Source organism: Ogataea philodendri (genome assembly GCF_020536065.1).
Source record: "Ogataea philodendri strain CBS6075 chromosome Unknown scaffold2, whole genome shotgun sequence".
NCBI lineage: Eukaryota > Fungi > Ascomycota > Pichiomycetes > Pichiales > Pichiaceae > Ogataea > Ogataea philodendri.
In genome coordinates this window covers 880,202-898,137 of record NW_025764020.1, presented here as the reverse complement: position 1 = coordinate 898,137, position 17,936 = coordinate 880,202, and the positions used below count along the sequence as shown (strand labels likewise).

General features: G+C 45.8%; 13 protein-coding genes across 13 annotated transcripts; 6 read left to right on the top strand and 7 right to left on the bottom strand.

The window, feature by feature from the left end:
- Nucleotides 1-293: 293 nt before the first annotated feature.
- Nucleotides 294-1,808, bottom strand: OGAPHI_004307 (uncharacterized protein; the record flags this gene model as incomplete). The annotated part of the gene is made up of 1 exon (XM_046205371.1): nucleotides 294-1,808. One exon carries the CDS (start codon nucleotides 1,806-1,808, stop codon nucleotides 294-296), a length of 1,515 nt encoding a protein of 504 aa, XP_046061322.1.
- On the top strand, nucleotides 303-1,790 carry OGAPHI_004308 (uncharacterized protein; the record flags this gene model as incomplete). Its single annotated transcript, XM_046205373.1, has 1 exon — nucleotides 303-1,790. One exon carries the CDS (start codon nucleotides 303-305, stop codon nucleotides 1,788-1,790), a length of 1,488 nt encoding a protein of 495 aa, XP_046061323.1.
- Nucleotides 1,809-2,212: 404 nt separating the features above from the next.
- OGAPHI_004304 (uncharacterized protein) lies at nucleotides 2,213-7,308 on the top strand (the record flags this gene model as incomplete). Its single annotated transcript, XM_046205368.1, has 4 exons — nucleotides 2,213-2,288; nucleotides 2,401-3,517; nucleotides 3,764-6,703; nucleotides 6,885-7,308. 4 exons carry the CDS (start codon nucleotides 2,213-2,215, stop codon nucleotides 7,306-7,308), a joined length of 4,557 nt encoding a protein of 1,518 aa, XP_046061319.1.
- Nucleotides 4,460-4,810, bottom strand: OGAPHI_004306 (uncharacterized protein; the record flags this gene model as incomplete). The annotated part of the gene is made up of 1 exon (XM_046205370.1): nucleotides 4,460-4,810. The coding sequence occupies one exon, from the start codon at nucleotides 4,808-4,810 to the stop codon at nucleotides 4,460-4,462; it is 351 nt and encodes a 116-aa protein (XP_046061321.1).
- OGAPHI_004305 (uncharacterized protein) lies at nucleotides 5,257-6,740 on the bottom strand (the record flags this gene model as incomplete). The annotated part of the gene is made up of 3 exons (XM_046205369.1): nucleotides 5,257-5,334; nucleotides 5,433-6,416; nucleotides 6,567-6,740. 3 exons carry the CDS (start codon nucleotides 6,738-6,740, stop codon nucleotides 5,257-5,259), a joined length of 1,236 nt encoding a protein of 411 aa, XP_046061320.1.
- Nucleotides 6,886-9,673, bottom strand: OGAPHI_004303 (uncharacterized protein; the record flags this gene model as incomplete). Its single annotated transcript, XM_046205367.1, has 2 exons — nucleotides 6,886-7,279; nucleotides 7,398-9,673. The coding sequence occupies 2 exons, from the start codon at nucleotides 9,671-9,673 to the stop codon at nucleotides 6,886-6,888; spliced, it is 2,670 nt and encodes an 889-aa protein (XP_046061318.1).
- On the top strand, nucleotides 9,235-9,740 carry OGAPHI_004302 (uncharacterized protein; the record flags this gene model as incomplete). The annotated part of the gene is made up of 2 exons (XM_046205366.1): nucleotides 9,235-9,325; nucleotides 9,406-9,740. The coding sequence occupies 2 exons, from the start codon at nucleotides 9,235-9,237 to the stop codon at nucleotides 9,738-9,740; spliced, it is 426 nt and encodes a 141-aa protein (XP_046061317.1).
- A 62-nt stretch (nucleotides 9,741-9,802) lies between these two features.
- Nucleotides 9,803-12,208, top strand: OGAPHI_004301 (uncharacterized protein; the record flags this gene model as incomplete). The annotated part of the gene is made up of 1 exon (XM_046205365.1): nucleotides 9,803-12,208. The coding sequence occupies one exon, from the start codon at nucleotides 9,803-9,805 to the stop codon at nucleotides 12,206-12,208; it is 2,406 nt and encodes an 801-aa protein (XP_046061316.1).
- Nucleotides 12,209-12,349: 141 nt separating this feature from the next.
- Nucleotides 12,350-13,771, top strand: OGAPHI_004300 (uncharacterized protein; the record flags this gene model as incomplete). Its single annotated transcript, XM_046205364.1, has 1 exon — nucleotides 12,350-13,771. The coding sequence occupies one exon, from the start codon at nucleotides 12,350-12,352 to the stop codon at nucleotides 13,769-13,771; it is 1,422 nt and encodes a 473-aa protein (XP_046061315.1).
- On the bottom strand, nucleotides 13,241-16,341 carry OGAPHI_004299 (uncharacterized protein; the record flags this gene model as incomplete). Its single annotated transcript, XM_046205363.1, has 2 exons — nucleotides 13,241-13,782; nucleotides 13,917-16,341. The coding sequence occupies 2 exons, from the start codon at nucleotides 16,339-16,341 to the stop codon at nucleotides 13,241-13,243; spliced, it is 2,967 nt and encodes a 988-aa protein (XP_046061314.1).
- A 331-nt stretch (nucleotides 16,342-16,672) lies between these two features.
- OGAPHI_004296 (uncharacterized protein) lies at nucleotides 16,673-17,878 on the top strand (the record flags this gene model as incomplete). The annotated part of the gene is made up of 1 exon (XM_046205358.1): nucleotides 16,673-17,878. The coding sequence occupies one exon, from the start codon at nucleotides 16,673-16,675 to the stop codon at nucleotides 17,876-17,878; it is 1,206 nt and encodes a 401-aa protein (XP_046061311.1).
- OGAPHI_004298 (uncharacterized protein) lies at nucleotides 16,691-16,984 on the bottom strand (the record flags this gene model as incomplete). Its single annotated transcript, XM_046205362.1, has 1 exon — nucleotides 16,691-16,984. One exon carries the CDS (start codon nucleotides 16,982-16,984, stop codon nucleotides 16,691-16,693), a length of 294 nt encoding a protein of 97 aa, XP_046061313.1.
- Nucleotides 17,188-17,796, bottom strand: OGAPHI_004297 (uncharacterized protein; the record flags this gene model as incomplete). The annotated part of the gene is made up of 1 exon (XM_046205359.1): nucleotides 17,188-17,796. One exon carries the CDS (start codon nucleotides 17,794-17,796, stop codon nucleotides 17,188-17,190), a length of 609 nt encoding a protein of 202 aa, XP_046061312.1.
- Nucleotides 17,879-17,936: the final 58 nt, after the last annotated feature.

Below are 17,936 nucleotides of genomic sequence, written 5' to 3'. Positions count from 1 at the left end.
TTGGGCGTGTGGCCAGAAAGGGATGCTGCAGATCAGCATAAGATGAATTTTAACAATGCCATCATGCATAGTACAATAAAAAAGAAAGTCCGAAAGTTCTTCAGAAGTTATGAAAGACGATCCGTGCCTTTGGCCAGGTGTGCAAAAGGCCGCAGTAATATAAATCTACAGACATTCCTTTAATTAACGTTATAGCCGAATAGAAAGCTCTTTTTCTCGTCAGGTTTATTTTCTGGTTGACATCGATACCACGCTCGTTAGCTATTTCAACATCCGGAATCTCCAAACCGCTATTAATTAAGATGCAGCTTTCTTTCTTCAAGTTCGCTAGCGTGGCTGCCCTGGTTTCCAGCGTGGCTTCTGCTGCTTTCACCAACTCTTCCAGTACAACTGCCCCATCCACTCTCCCAACCCCATGGATCTACGGATGGCTCGACGGTGACCAGCCAAGATACGATATTCACATTCCAACCATCTTGGAATTCACCACCTTCAACATTCTCTCTCTTGATGAGTCCTTCCCATGGGAGCCAACTTCTGAGTTGATTTTCCTTGACGGTAAGCCTAACACTGACTTCACCAACGACTCTGAGGAGTCCGAGATCGACATCACTTTCCACGGTTCTATTGCTGGTATTGAGGAGGTTCTTGTCAGCTCTTTCGCTAAGATTCACGGTATTCCAGGTACTTACACTGGTCACTTCGCTGTTACCTTGGACCCATCTGAATCCAAGAGAACCGACCGTGTCTACTACTTGAGTGCTACTGTTGTTATCCCAGGTTCTTCTTCTTCCGAGTCCGGCTCTTCTGGTTCTGGTTCTTCCACTGGTGGTAACGGTGGCACTACTGTCATCACCAAGACCGCTGCTGGTACTACCACCATCACCAAGACCTGTACTGAGGAGAAGTGTACCGGTGAGCCAACTACCATCGTTACTGGTGTCACCACTGTTACCGATGAGACTACTGTCTACACTACTTACTGCCCACTCACCACTACTGCTACCTGGGCTCCAGTTACCAGCGTTGTCACCTTGACTGAGACCGCTACTGTTGTTCCAGAGACCACCACCATCACTAAGACCTGTACCGAGGAGAAGTGCACTGGTGAGCCAACCACTATCGTTACCGGTGTTACCACCGTCACTGACGAGACCACTGTCTACACCACCTACTGCCCATTGTCTTCTTCTGAGGCTGTTGTTACTTACACCACTACCCTCACTGTTGAGACCTCTGGTGCTGCTGTTACCTCTCTCGAGGTCACCACCACTGAGACTGTTGGTGAGACTGTTACCACCTATGTCACTACTTGCGACTACTACCAAGTTACCACTAACACCGTCACTGAGACCGCCACCGCTACTGGTGCTACGGGATCTACTGCCGCTGCTACTGAGACTACTCCAGCCACTGGCGCTGAGGGATCCACTGCTGCTGCTACTGAGACCTCTCCAGCTACTGGTGCTACCGGTACTGCTGCTGGTGAGACCTCTACTGAGACCGCCACTGAGACCGCTACTGCCACTGGTGGTGAAGGCTCTACTGCAGCTGCTACTAAGACCACTGGCGCTGAGGGATCTACCGCTGCTGCCACTGAGACCGCTACTACCGGTACTACTCCAGCTGGTTCTGGTGCTGAGAGCACTGCTACCACCTTGTCTTCCAGTGCTGCTGCTGGTGCAAGCTCCACCGTTGCTTCTGCTTCCACCTTGGAGGCCGGTGCTGCCAAGAGCTACGCTTCTGCTGGTTTGTTGGGAGCTGCTTTCATCGCTGCTTTCTTCTACTAAGCATGTTAGTCGCATCATTTCAAGCACAAGACAAAACGTGGACATTTGCCCCACATTCACTCATAGACCGGTCTTGGTTGCTTCACATATCGAGACGTTGGTTGCTAGGATTTCCTGGTATTCAATTCAACTTCTAAAGGATCTTCCAATTTCCACGAAATCATTCTTCGGATTTCTGGCTTTGGACAGACCCCCACTTGTTACCTATTAGATACCTTTTTTCACTTCTCATCTGCATGGATACTTATCGTATCTGTATCGACATCTGGCTTGAAGATTTCGTCAAGTCATTAATGATAATTATTATTTCATATCTGCTCTGTAAAACCGCTCCTGTGCGAATTAGCACGCTAAAACTTCGTATCACTAAATTAGCCACATATCGCTGGAAAGTTTCGCCACAAGCTTTTTCTTGTCGAACCATGGATAATCCTTTCAGCAAGCTTTCCAAAAGGTCATCTATTGCCGTGGAAAGACCGTCTTTCCAACGTCCCGCAAGTATGTTGCTCTTTACAGACGTCCTAACATCCAAAAGAGATCGATCATATTCGTCCACAACCTTTGTTACCCCAACCTGTCGTACCCGCTTACACTGCCCATTCCACTCCAGAATCTTCTTCCCATGACTCTCGGTTCCCTGTTTTCGGGCTTGACTGGGCCTGTAACGCCAACTCAGACATAGCAAAGATAGCCGTCAGCTCGTTCCGGGAAGATCTCACAAACAGACTGAAAATAATCAATGGTACGCCAAATTATCTTGACACCGACACCGGAATTAAATCCCTGGATGCGTACAACTTCCAGTCCGTTGCGGAGATAACCGTCAACTATCCTGTCACAAGGCTCCAATGGGACCCGTCAATGAGTTTATATCCCAACACCACTCGCTTGGCAACAAGTTCGGAGTGTTTAAGGGTCTACGAACTGGCGGAGCCCGACACAAATCAATCATACTCGCATAGTCCTCGGCTCGTTGAGAAACTCACGCTCACAAACTCAAAGAACAAGAACTTCAATCAACTACCGCCGCTCACATCTTTCGACTGGAACAAAACAGACCCCCGATACATCATCACCAGTTCCATAGATTCGACGTGTACACTATGGGACATTTCCCGTGGATCCGGAGTGGCAAAAACACAGCTGATTGCCCACGATAGCGAGGTGTTCGACGTCAAGTTCCTGCATGGAAATAAACATGTCTTCACCAGTTGTTCCAACGACGGGTCGGTGAGAGTGTTTGATCTCCGGTCTTTGGAACACTCAACCATCATCTACGAACCACAATCCTCCAAGTCATCCATAACAAGTTACGGCATGAATGATACCAGGCGAGATAGTCAGGCCGGTGTTGTTCAGCCTACACCTTTACTCCGACTTGCTACTTCCAATTATAATGCCAACCAACTTGCTGCCATCGAAGCAGGAACAAACCGAATACTAGTTTTGGACCTGAGATACCCTGAGACCCCTGTACAGATGCTGCAAACCCACGCGGGAGCCGTCAATAGCATTGCATGGCACCCATCCAAAAACGTGCTGGCAAGTGGTGCGGACGACTGTCAGGTGTTGATTCACGATTTGGCCGATACTACACAGACAAACGAGTCATTATTACCCAAGTATGCGTTCTTTGACGAGCTCGAAATCAACAACGTGTGCTGGAACCCTCAAGGCACCTGGATAGCTGCCAATAGCGGTCGTCGCACCCAGTCAATCAAGCTTACGTAACACGGTTAAAATCAAACCACCACCTTCACATGTAATTTCGGGAGAGCGTAAAAAGTAAAAAAGGGTTTTCAAGTCACCAAGTCAAATTTGACTCTGGGCCCCCCGGGTTTGTGAGTGTCAAGTCATTATATATCAGACATTTATATATAACCCTCTAGACGTACACATTGTACTTCAAATTGTCTACATTCTTTTCCCTCGATGTCTACGTTACTACGACTACGTTTGCGTGGCTCAATTAGAGGCGTTTCTTCCAAAGCGTACAATGAAGGATACGCTCCCTCAAATAAGGGACTTGCTGATTTGGACACTTTTGCGCGTAGACATTTTGGCCCAAACCCAAAGGATGTCGATCGCATGCTTCAAACCGTCCAGTCTAACGATCTTGGTGAGTTCATCAGCAAAGTTATCCCTGAAAATGTGCTTGTGGCCAGACCTTTGAAGATCGAGCCAGCTCAGGGCTACTCTGAGACACAGATGTTGAATCGACTTAAAAAGATCGCGTCCAAGAACAAGCTTGTGAAGACCTATATCGGTAAAGGGTACTACAACACTGTTCTTCCAGCCGTGATCCAACGCAATCTGTTAGAAAATCCTGGTTGGTATACCTCTTACACTCCTTATCAGCCAGAAGTTTCGCAGGGTCGCTTAGAGAGTTTGCTTAATTATCAAACCATTGTTTCTGATTTGGCTGGTTTGCCTGTTGCTAATGCGTCTCTTTTGGATGAAGGAACTGCTGCTGCTGAGGCAATGATCCTTTCTTACAACCAACTAAGAGGCAAGAAGGCCAAGTACTTCGTGGATGTTAAGACCCATGAACAGACCATTGCTGTCTTGAAGTCCAGATCCTACACTTTGGGTATTGAGTTAATCATTGACGATCTGTCCAAACTGGAGTCGGTTGCAGGCGAAATTTGCGGTGTTTTGATCTCTTATCCTCAAACTGATGGTGCCATTCCGTCACCAGAGTCTTTGGCCAGTATCACTGACATTGTCCACTCCAACAAAGGATTGGTGGCCGTCGCATCTGATCTGATGGCTCTGGCTTTGTTGAGACCACCTTCTGAGTTCGGTGCCGACATTGTTCTTGGATCCTCGCAAAGATTTGGTGTTCCAATGGGTTTCGGAGGTCCACATGCTGCGTTCTTCTCTGTCACTGAGAAACTGCAAAGAAAAATGCCTGGTAGACTTGTGGGAGTCACAAAGGATAGACTCGGCAACCAAGCCCTACGTCTTGCTTTGCAAACTCGGGAACAGCATATCAAGAGAGAAAAGGCCACTTCCAACATCTGTACTGCACAGGCTCTTTTGGCCAACATTGCTGCCAACTACGTGGTTTACCACGGTGCCTCCGGTCTGCGTACAATCGCTGCACGTATCCACGGCCTGACTAGCCTTTTGGCCCAACAAATCACCGAAAACTCTTCTCATTCCGTTATCAATTCGACCTTTTTTGACACTCTTTCAGTGAAGGTCGATGGATCCGCTGATGAGTTCGTTGCTAAGGCTTTGTCTGAGTACGAAATCAACATTTTCAAGGTTAACGATGGCCAAGTTCAACTCTCTTTGGATGAATCTGTCAACCAAGAAGACTTTGCCAAACTGGTGCAGCTGTTCACCTCCAAGTCTATCTCTGTTCAAGAAATTGAGGCATTGCCTGAGTTCCCAAAAGAGCTGTTGAGAACTGACAAGATCCTAACCAACCCAGTTTTCAATACTCACAACTCCGAAACAGCTATGCTTCGTTACCTGTACAAGCTTCAGCAAAAGGACGTGTCTCTAGCCTCGTCCATGATTCCTCTTGGATCGTGCACTATGAAGCTGAATGCAACCACCGAGATGATTCCAATTACCTGGCCCGAGTTTGCAAACGTTCATCCTTTTGTTCCAAAAGACCAGGCTGAAGGCTACCTGCAGCTGATTACCGAGCTTGAGGCTGACCTTGCAGACATTACCGGTTTCGCTAAAACCACTCTCATGCCAAACTCTGGTGCTCAGGGTGAATATACTGGACTCACCGTGATCAGATCTTACTTGGAGAGCACAGGTCAACAACACAGAAACATCGTTCTTATTCCTGTCAGTGCTCACGGAACCAACCCTGCTTCTGCCACTATGGCTGGTCTCAAAGTTGTTCCCGTCAAGTGTCTGAGTAACGGAAACCTTGACCTGCAGGACCTTGAGGAGAAAACCACTAAACACTCCTCCGATCTCGCAGCCATCATGATCACGTATCCTTCGACCTACGGTATGTTTGAGCCAACAATCAGAAAAGCCGTCGAGCTCGTGCACTCCAATGGCGGACAAGTGTACCTTGACGGAGCCAACATGAACGCACAAGTGGGTCTGACTTCTCCTGGCGATTTGGGAGCAGACGTTTGTCACTTGAACTTGCACAAGACTTTCGCTATTCCGCACGGAGGAGGAGGTCCGGGTGTGGGACCAATCTGTGTTGCTGAGCATCTTCAAGATTTCCTGCCAAAACACCCATTGACATCCACCACAAATGTGTCTGCCAAGGCCATCAACGCTGTTTCTGCTGCTCCATTTGGATCTGCCTCCATCTTGCCAATCTCCTACTCCTACATCAAGATGCTGGGAGCCAAGAACCTGCCTTACGCCTCCACCTTGGCCATCTTGAACGCCAACTACATGATGTACAGACTCCGCGACCATTACAAGATCATGTTCCTTGGAGACGAGTCTGCTCATGAGAAAATCGAGTACTGTGCGCACGAGTTCATCATCGACCTCAGACCTTTCAAAGAGTTCGGTATTGAGGCCATCGACGTTGCCAAGAGACTCCAAGACTATGGATTCCACGCCCCAACCATGTCTTTCCCGATCCCGGGAACGCTCATGATCGAGCCAACCGAGTCTGAGGACCTGCGGGAGCTTGACAGATTTGTCGACTCAATGATCTCCATCCGCGCAGAAATCGACGCTGTTCAAAAAGGAGGCAGCAAGCTCCTGCTGAAGAACGCTCCACACTCGCTCAGAGACCTGCTCGAGGCCGACGAAAAAGAATGGACCCAGAGAGGCTACACGCGGGAGCAGGCAGGATACCCATTGCCATTCTTGAAAGACTTCAAGACCTGGCCTACAGTAGCCAGAGTCGATGACACCTACGGTGACATCAACCTCATGTGCACCTGTCCATCTGTGGAAGAGCTTGCCGAACAGTAGCCAACTTGTATAGAATTCCGAATTCAGCTCCATTCGTCTAGCCCGTGTTTTTTCTGCCCTTACCCGGCCCCCACCCACTTTTTTTTTCCTTCAGGCCTTTTTTTCGAGAATCTGCGGAATATAGTGGCAAATAGCACGTTGAATATTTCTAATTTATTTATTATTTATCATGGCTAGATCATCCGGAAGAAGACCAGCTCCAAGAGCCGCCCCAGCCCACACCAGACAGGCATCCACCATGGCTGCACCTGCCCAAAACCACTCGTACAGCCGCCCTGTGCAGACCCAACAACAACAGCCAGGTCTGTTCTCTCAGATGGCCTCCACCGCCGCTGGTGTCGCTGTCGGTTCTGCTGTCGGACACACCATCGGTGCCGGAATCTCTGGTATGTTTGGATCCTCGTCTCAACCAGCCGAGTACCAGCAACAGCAGGTCCAGGCCGCTCCAGCTCAACAGCAGTACCAACAACAATCTCCAGCTTGTGATGCTGACGCTAGAAACTTCACCAGATGTTTGGAAGAGTCCAACGGTAACTTCCAAGCCTGCGACTTCTATCTGCAACAGCTCAAGGCTTGTCAGGCTGCTGCCAGCCAATACTAAGCACCTCTTAGCATGAAAAACTCTTATAGATAATAACTACAGCTTATATATAAATGGATAATTTATTCTATTATATCATACATCAGAACCGCCAGTTCTCGTCTGCGGAGTCAATTGCCCATGCAAACTTCTCCCGCAGCGTTTTAGTAAACAGCTTCTCTATTGGCACGTCGAACTTTTTGGAAAACATCACCGTCAAACGCGGATCAATATAGTTGATCTTGGAAGTGCTCAGGGCGACCTGTGAATTGTCCTCCTTGTCCTTCAGCTGTAACGACGTGTTCTTGATCCGCAGCTCAATCTTCTCCACCTGCTGTTGCAGCTTCTCCACGGTCTGTGACGCCTTGATCTCGTACTTTTGTGTCTTGAACTCCTGTTTGGTGGTCTTGACCAATTCCTTGTGCTTCTCGAGTCTCTCTTTGTGTTCGGCCGCCAATTCGTCCTTTCGCTTCTTCTTCTCGTCCTTGCTGATCTCTTCGTACCCCAACTTGAGCAAATCGCGCTCGTACTTTTTCTCCAACTTCTCCTTCTCTTTGTCCAAAAACCGTTCCATCACCTGCTGCTCGGTCTCTTTGTTAAGATCGTCAATCTCCCGGAAATAAGCCGGATCTTTCTTCTTCAATGCCTTGTCCAGTTGCAAGATCATCCGTTTGGCAATGATTTTCTTCCAGAACATCTCCTCGATTCGCTCATTGATTTTTTGCACACCGGCCTCGTGCGTCTTGCTCACCGTGCGCTGGTGATTACACAACGTTGCAACAGTCCGGTTCGCAGCATTGAAGTTGACCACCTTCTCGTTCACCGTTCCTTCGTTCTTGATGAGATCAATTTGATCCTGCATGGTCTTCGATGCATTGTAGGTTCTGAAAACTTTGGCAGTCAGTCCAGGAAGATAAGATTGGAAGTACTTGTTCACCACAGACGGATCAATCCGGTCGAACAAATTGTCCCCTGGCTTCTTTGGACTCTTCTTGAATATACGCAAGTTCTTGAAAACCTGTGGATCAACTTCAACCTCCTGATAGAACCGGATCGAATCCTTACCCAGAAAATCAAACACCACTGTATTTGGAGGTTTGAGGAAAATGTGCTCGTATCTCAGCGAACAACATCCAACGGTATCTGCCTCGTCCTCGCTCTTCTCTCCACCTGCTCTTAGTGCAAAAATGTCAATCAAATAGGTGGCCGTAGACAACTGTCTGTCTATCATGAGCTCGGATCTCAACTTAGACTGATAGTCCTTTCTAATTGCATCAATGTAGTTCTTCAATTCCCTGGCCTTTTCAAATTTCTTGAAATCACTTATACCTTTCAATGACGAGTTCTGAGCAAAACGCACATACTTTACAGATCCAAGCACATTTTCACGCCACATAGCCAGCCAGGCAACAGTGTTGTCGTGTTTGATCTCTCCCCAAGTATGTCCCTCTGGAGCAGGAGGAACAGGGGCATCTTTACTCAGATTCAATGTAATATCTTCCGGTTGAACCCGCTTCTTAAGCTTTCCCGTCTTAGGGTGAGCTCCACGACCTCTGAAGAGTCCAGGAGGCTCAACTCGGAAATTTCCCACTTGTTCTTTTCTTCCGTTCAGGTAGCAAAATTTGTATTTTTCCTCCATCTGGTCCTTTTCCTGTTTGATTCTCTTCTTTTCCTGTGGAGAAAGTGCTTTCTTCTCTTCTTTTTGTTTCTGGAAATAGTCAAACATTTTGGAGAAATCACACTTGTTGAAATCAGTGATCTTCGCATCAGGACAGCCTCCATTCTCGTTCAAGACTTCCAAGAAGTCGGCAAAGAAGTTCTTTTGGAAAACGGGATTCTTACCGTGGTCGGACTCGATCAGTGCTGCAAAGAAACCGGCAACCTCTTCTGCTGCCGGTGGAAGACTAACGGGTTTTCCGTCGTAGATCAGTTTCACCTTTGAAGGTAATGGCTCATATTCTGGAGGAAAAATCACACCGTTGTGCTCTAAAGTATTCCACACCACTTCACCGTTCAGATCCTGCTCTTCCCACCATTTGTAACTTTCTTCCTCTTCCTCGTCCTCAGTTTTAATTTTCGGAGTTTCGTCTTTTTTGAATTTGGGCTCTTCACTTTTAGCCTTCCTCTTGCGAGGAGCTTTGGCCACTTGGGAACTTGGTTCCTTTTTGACTGTAGCTTTCTTGACCGAGGTTTTTGTGACAATCTTACGTTTCTTCAAGGGAACATCGTCCGCTTCTTCCTCGCTAAGAGAGGTTGTAGGGGTCTTGATCTTGCCGTCATTCGAATCGGAATCATCCTCAGACTCCAAGGTAGAAGTCTTGTGTTTTGAAACCAGCTTTTTCCGTCTAACTGTGGCCAGAGGTGTCTCTTCATCTGACGAAGACATTTTAAATCCCAACAAGTTTTTTTGTCCTTGTCAAACTCACTTTATGAGAAATATTCCCTTAAACTAGATCTGGTGTAAAGGTGGCTCCACCAAAATTGTTGATCGCGTTTTAAACGAAAACAAATCGTTATGTTTCAAGGACTTGAAGTGATGGACGCCGAAAGGCGATCGAAAGTCCAGAAATACTACCATTTCATTCAATCCTCTGTCAAGCGGCTACAGTTTGTCACAGAGGAGACAGAGGGCCAGGAAATCAAGGAAATAATTAGCGAACTGCTATTAGTTGTGCCTAAATATGGCATCAATTTGGACCAGTTCAATATTCTGCTCGACATTGTGCTGGATACTACAAACTCAAAGAGATTCACAAATGCCACAAAGTCGCGTATGGTGAAATTGTGGGCCTGCTACGACTTATTTGATTTTGACATCTTCTTGAAAATCATTGGATCATTTAGACTATCTACATTCTCGAACGAGGGAAAAACACTACATCAAAAAGTCCAGTCAAGCTTGAGTAAATGGCTCGTGTCCAATTTCGCAAACTTTGAACTGGATAAGAATTATCTTCGTGTGCTTCCATTCTTGTTCAACATGCTTCCAATCGGTTACATCAGAGCTGATATTTGCACAATAATAACTTACCTATTGCAGAAGAGCTCTGAGATTGACGAACACTACAACTTCAAATACTTTTTGAACATATCAAAGCTCGGGTTCCTGGTGGATCTCTATCACAAAGACAAAGATGTTATCTCTTTGGTTCTTGTAATCCATAGCTACTTGGAAGCAGATGACAACCTGCCTGCGTTTGACACGTATCGATACAAACTCTCTGAAATCATTGAGAATGAAAAGGTGACAAAGCATCCGTTCAGATACGACATCAAAGCCTTCACTTCGCTGCTCGAATTAAAGACACAACATTTCCAATTCATACTGGGAGCTACGTCTCTCGCGCAACTTTTACAAAGGGACCAGTTCCACACATACTACTCGAATATGCAAAGTCTGGGTCAGATGATCGATTTCCTCAACGATCAGTACGCTAATTCTGGTTCGGGTAGTCGCCATAAACGGAGGAAACTCGACGATATCACTTTCGATTACAGTACCATAGATATCTTGGGGCCAGGAGCGAAAACTACATGTTATACGATTGAAACATACGTCAAGAATCTGGATACTGTCAGAATCCCACAGCAGATTGGTGTCCTGTTGTACCAGCTGGATGAGTTCTCCAACCACAAGGAGCAATCGCAGTTGGCTGCATTTGCAACTCCAAATCAGCATCCAGGGTTTGGCACAAAGATTCCGTTATACAATGCTCTGCTTCAAGTGGATAATCGCCAGCTCAATAGTTGGATCGAGCTGATCTTGAAAGATGACGAACAAACATTGAAGTCGGAGTACGAGCCGATGTTCAACGGACTGTTGCAACTGTGCCGGCACTCGCTGACGCTCATATCTGTTATTGAGCGTCTCATCACTAAAGATCTAACTCTCAGCAATGACAATCTCGAGATTGTTAAGTTTTATGAATTTTTCAGTTACTTGAACTACCATCCATGGTCCGAATTCAAGCAGACCTACGAGCGGATCGGAGTTCTATTCAGGGACCCCGAAGCATTTTCCCGTGTTGTTGAATCGCTCGGTAACCTGATCGATAACTGGCAACTGAAACTTATTGATGCGGAAGATTACGAGTTTTGGAAAACAGTCAACAATCTATTGGAGAATATCATATGGGACTTTTCGAGACTATACTGTGGACAGCCAGAGTCTCACTTGGAATGCAAGCTTGCTTTTGTGCAATTCCTAAGCTTGATGTACCGAATTGAGCACAGGCACTTGAAGCTTTCGGTTTTGGTGCTTCCTCCAGCGGTACTGTACGACCTTTATTTCTCGACAAACGCTATTCTCGTTGACGCTATGTGCTATCATGTCACATTCTGCAAGACCTACTACGCTAATTATCTATCTACCCAGCCTGACCATGGGCCAATCAATTCGGATCTGTCACACACAACATTGAGCATGCTCAAAAATCTGCACAATTCTTATGTGATGGACTTGTGCAACATCCTATGGAGAGACAAGGCGTTTGATAAGAACGAGAAATCGACTGCCAAGGGGTTCATGCTCCCTACAGAATTTTCGACCAAGCTACTCAAACAGCGGTACCACAACTATGACTCAAGTATGAGTCAGTCTGAAGACTACGATTTTGACGCGATGAAACGGGATTTCAACGTATTCTATGCACCTGCATACGCCTCATTGATTACCAATATTATACGCCGGCTCGAAGACAAGGCAGGAACCGAGGTCCGTTTAGCCGGCCCCTTGAACGAGACAGAGTTTGGCAGACTCATCAATGGCACCGGCAGATGGTTTGACCCAGAACTGGAATACGACTACCTAAGACTAGATATTCTTGATGAACTGGCTGTTGATGGATTGGGTGGGTTGCGCAGCTTACTTCACAGCTCCTTAAAAAGTCTTGCGATCAAACTTGCGGAGAGAGCCAGATAAGGCGGGCTCGAAGAAAAAAAAAACGTTTAAATTCCGATTAAGGTCTGGGCACGAGCCACACAACCTTATCTGATTAAATAAGGAATATTGCGAAAGAAAAAGCCAAAATTTTTAAGACCTTTTTTTTAAAAGCACGATCCCATGTCTAGCCAGGGTATTGAATTGGATCAAATAGGCAGATCGAGCGAGGATAAGTCCTTTGATTTAAGCTTTGAAAATGGAAACGAGTTCACCATCGAGGATCCGACGGAATTCCCCAAAACCGTTGAGTTTAAAGGGCACACATTAATTATTGAGAATACAGATATCAAGGAATCGGTTAAACTTCGATTCCAGACCGTCGTCATCTCCACAACGTTCATGATCATGGGAATTCTCGACCAGTCCTTGGGATCCGTGATGGAATATCTTCTAGAGGACTATCACACTGATAGAACCCATTTATCAAATTTATTTATTTTCCAAGCATTGGGATACATCCTTGCAAGTTTCACGAATAATAAACTTTATAAGCAATTGGGACTGAAAGGTCTGTTTCCTTTGTCTCTGGTGTTAATGGGATCTTGGTCCGCAGCGTTTGCAGCCAAATTGAATCTAGGTCCCCTGATATTTTTCGCCATGGTTAACGGAATTGGGTTTGGAACTGCAGATTGCGCAATGAATCTGTACGTCGGAAACTTGAAGTATAGTAACCAACTTTTGGGTACTATGCACGCATTCTATGGGTTCGGATGTTTCATCAGCCCTCTCTTGTGCACATACTTAATCCACCAAGGCTTTTCATGGAATCAGTACTATATCATCATTCTGGCTCTGATTTCTGTAGAGTTGGTTGGTGCATTGACACTTTTCACGCATGAGACCGGATTAAAATACCAGTACCAGCTGAAACTGGACCGTGAAAAGGAGGGTGATGAAGACGAGGTGACGTTCATTCAAATTGTGAAGAATAAGTACGTGCTCTTCTTCTCCACATGTCTATTCTTCTATCTCGGCTCGGAATTGAGTCTTGGTGTCTGGTTGTTCAACTACCTACTGAGAATCCATGAATTCACTGACAGCTCTTCTTCCTACGTCACAAGTGCGTACTGGATCTTTTTGACCGCCGGTCGGTTGGTTCTTGGTCTCGTTACCGGTCATCTGTTTGATGACTTTGAAACAAAAGGTATGATAATATATTGTACCTTGGTCACGATTGGTGTTTGCGTCTTCTGGTTGTTCAATCACATCCCGCTCATCATGATCACGTCTATTTGCTTTGTCGGATTCTTTGTTGGTCCTATGTTCTCTGTGACCGTGGTGATTTCCATGAAGACCCTTCCAAAAAGACTTTCTACTGCAGGTGTGGCCATCATTTGTGGTTTGGGTGCTATGGGGGCCACCGTTATGCCCTACATCATGGGCCTCATTGCGGACAACACAGCAGGTGGTGATGGTGCTGGATTGGTTTACTTCCCATTCTATGAATTGCTGCTGTTCTTGTCCGCGAATATGATGTGGGTGTTCTTCTTTTTCCGCAACAAAAGAACCCTTGAGCTTTACGAAAGACTTCCTTCGGATTAAAGATTTTGCTTCTATTGATAACTAAAGAATTTGGGAGGTGGAGGTGGAAATGCGTGCGGAGGGCTGTCATTAAAATTGTTTGTGTGTCGTGGGTATAATAAAGGGCTGGGATTTTGAGGCTGCTGTCTCGTTGCATATATCCTACGAATAGCAGGATTAGCATAGTCATTTCGGAGTCTTGGGTTCTGACCTTGGGCTATGTGGTCCATGAGATTGGGTTCGTGGTTATGATATATGTGGATAGAACTTGGGTCATAATTGGGAGGTGCCAATTGTACCGTATTATGGTCATGGCGATTATGCTCAGTTTTGGTAGGGTTTTTCGTGAATGTTGTTGCTGGGGTTTTAGCATTGCTGCTACTTTCTCTGCCAGTGAAGTTTGGCTGCCATGATGCGTTCATGAGCCAGAGACTGACAGGGATGTCGGACGACGTGGTTGCACTTGACTGCACAGGTTCCTGTTTATTCGAAGGTGATTGTGGGCGTTTGAGCTGTGAACCTATGGCTAGGTTCAATTTTGGAAGAAGCGTCTTTGACTGTGAAAACACGTTATTGGTAAAGAGCTTGTCTAGGTCTTTATCTGGTGTGAGAGGAATTTTTGAGCTGTGGGCTGTTGAATGTCCGTATGGTTCTGTGTATCCTTGTGCACTTGGTATGTTCATTTTGACGTTCTGTTGTGTATGGTTTGGGAGGTTTGGGCCTGAATATATCGTATGATAGTTTGGTAAAGGTAGCATTATCCCGTTTGAGTTGACGATCATTGTGTTCTTTGACTGCTGCTCTCCAACCAGAGAATTCAACAACTCGCGCTTCTTAGCGTCGTCGCTGTACAGTCTGTTGAAAATGAACCACATCGGATAACAGGACGGCCATTTGACTGACGAGATCTCCCAAATCTTAAGAATGTTGAGAAAAAACTGCTCTGCTATTCTGGCAACTTGTTTGTCCTCGTTCATCAGATGGTATAGCATGATGATGGTAGAAGCATAAAGTGTATTGTGAGAGATCAAAGCAACATGGATCAAGAATCCGTGCTCGATCATCGAATCTGCAATTAGCTTCACCATTTGAGCAGCCTGAAACGAAATGGCCCACGACGGGTATTGGTCGCCTAATCCTCTTTGGATATTGGCCTTATGGGTGAGAATGAGTAGGGTATAATACTGTGACGTTAGCAGTCCACTGAGGAACGAGTGTGTTGACGGATCATCCAGCCTGAACTTAAGATAATATGGCACCTCTTCGAGCCAGGATATGAGCATCTGGTCGCACTGCTTGATCGACTGGACCAAGTCTTCTGATCTGGTGAGTTTATTCATTTTGGCTTGCTCTTTAACAACGTCATCAACAAGGTTTGCAAACCGTATGAAGCTAATGAAATAAGACGCCTCGGCTTCTGACAAATCAGTATCCTTCAAATCGGATTCCTGAAGCATACTGACGTCGCAGTCATCCAGATCGATCATGAACGGTGTAGCAAAACCCAAGCCAACAAGCTTGTCCTTGATGTGCAGGCACCAGAACAATCTCTTGTACATTAGTTTCTCGTACGGACTCAAAGTGGGGTTAAGATCGTTGTCTTTGTGAAATCCAAGTCTCAAAGCACTCTGGATAGCCAGATTAGTCCAGTAATAGTCATTCTTGCAAAGAAGTGACGAATTCTCGTAGTTCCAGATCAGACACAACAATGACTGGATCAAAGGTATGGGTTCTGTTTCAATGGACAGATCATACAAAACTTTTGCTCTCTTGAACATGACCCGACAGATTTTGTCCAGATACAGTAACTCCTCTTTCGATGTGTTGACTGTGTCGCTATGTCTGGCTCCGACATAAAGAACAGAATATAACAATAGCAAGGAAGGAGGGTTACGAAGGTCTTTGTAATCCTCGTAAAATTGGTTTTTGTCGATGATTGGCAGTTGCGGGTTGAGGATCAAGAAGAAATTGTTGATGAACGTCCAACACGTTCTTTCATCTGGTAGGTTGAAACATCCATACATGTTGAGCATTTGGAAGTCGTACTCGTCAAGACGGTAAGAACGATTGCGTCCTTGCGCTTCGCTATCCAAAATCAAGTCTTCAACTATATCGTTGATACAACTGAAATTACTGTTGAAAAGAGAGTGTTCTATTCTCAACAGGGACCCAAAATTCTTCTTCAGAACCACGTTTGGGTCCAACTTAATGGTGTTGACATGAAGTGACTCCTTTTGTAAACTCGGTTCAACAAATTCTGGCAAATCTTGCTCAAATCCGGAGTAGAGCCAGAACTTGTCGGGATGAAGCAGATCAGATTTCTTTCTGCATACACGCTTCTTGCGCTTGTAGATGACACACTCAGTGCCCGACTCGTTACAGTTCGTGCAAGGCTGGCCTTCTGGCTTCACGGAAACGTTGCATCTAACTTTACGATCATGACAATACACACAGACTTTTGACGCCCGCATTTGAGTGCTCTTCTTTGTCTTGGTATTTTCGTACGAAGGGAAACCCGCCTTATCGGAGGACTCGTACTTGATGTCGTTCCAGCTTGGAATGTCTGGTATTTTGCTCATAGAGTCTTGCATCGCAAACACCTTTTTTTAGCAAATACTGAAGTGGAAATGAGCTGACTTATATTCAAAAGTCTTTAGGAAGGTGAGTGCGTGGACTAAACCCTTGGCAAGAAAGCAAGATGTTCAAAAATAGCTATGAGATGATGCTTAATATTATCCGGATTTGTGCGATGAACAATAGATTAAATTTAAAAACAATACATCTTTGCACAGAAGTGGGGCTAAAAAAATAGTGACTTTTAAAGTCTCCAAGTATGTTCCGAGTCAAATTCCGGTCATTTGATCTAGCAAATATTAAAACCCCATACAAACTTGTTCAATATTATACGTCCGACTTTGTATCATGTTTATCCGCAGAACCCTATTGCAATTGCCCAAATGGGTCAAGCCCTACTCTAGCGATGCCACCTTGGCAACAACGCCTTTCACAGATCTCCATTCCAAGCTGAATGCTACAATGGTCCCTTTTGCAGGCTACTCGATGCCAGTCTTGTACAAGGGACAGACCCATATAGAGTCTCACAATTGGGTCAGATCCAATTGTGGTGTCTTTGATGTTTCCCATATGCTTCAGCACCGGATCAAAGGTCCAAGCACCACATCGTTCCTTCAAAAGCTGTGTCCAACAGATCTCCAATCTCTGAAACCTTTCCATTCTACGCTGAGCGTTCTTTTGAACAAAGATGGAGGAGTCATTGATGACTGTATGATCACCAAGCACGACGACGATAGCTTCTACATTGTGACCAATGCCGGTTGCAGAGCCAAGGATGTCGAGTTTATCAAATCGGAACTGTCAAATTACCCGCAAGGCTCGGGTATTGTTCATGAGACATTCGAAGGTGGGTTGCTCGCTATTCAGGGCCCCAAGTCGCAAGAAGCAGTGTCGAAATTCACCTCCTCTGATCTGAGTGACTTGTATTTCGGGCAAAGCAGATTCATCCCGCTCGACCGTCTGGGATCGTCGGAAAAATTCCACATTGCAAGAGGTGGATACACTGGTGAAGATGGATTCGAGATCTCTATTCCAGATATAGAGGTCGCTAGAAAGTTCTTTTTGGCTATTTTGGAAGATGAATCCGTCAAACCTATTGGACTTGCTGCCAGAGACTCTCTGAGACTCGAAGCCGGAATGTGTTTGTACGGACACGAGCTCAATGAACAGACCACTCCTGTGGAAGCTTCGCTGAACTGGCTTGTCTCTAAATCCAGAAGATCTGACGAGTTCAATGGTAGCTCCAAGATTCTCAGCCAGCTTGAGACACCTAAATCTGTCACTTTCAAGAGAGTCGGAATCAAGTCAAAAGGACCATCACCTCGTGATGGAAACAAGATCTTCGCCGCAGACGATAAGACCAAGCAGATTGGTGTCGTTTGCTCTGGATCTCCATCTCCAACATTGGGTGGAAATATTGGACAGGCCTTTATCGACAAGCCATACCAGAAAACAGGGACTGAGGTTCTCATCGAGATCAGAGGCAAGCTCAGACCAGCCACCGTCTCCAAGATGCCGTTCGTGGAGCCAAAGTATTATCGTCCGTCGGTGTAAGGTGTAATTTATCCCAGACACGAAAATATATAACTGCAAAAACGCGTCAACAAATATT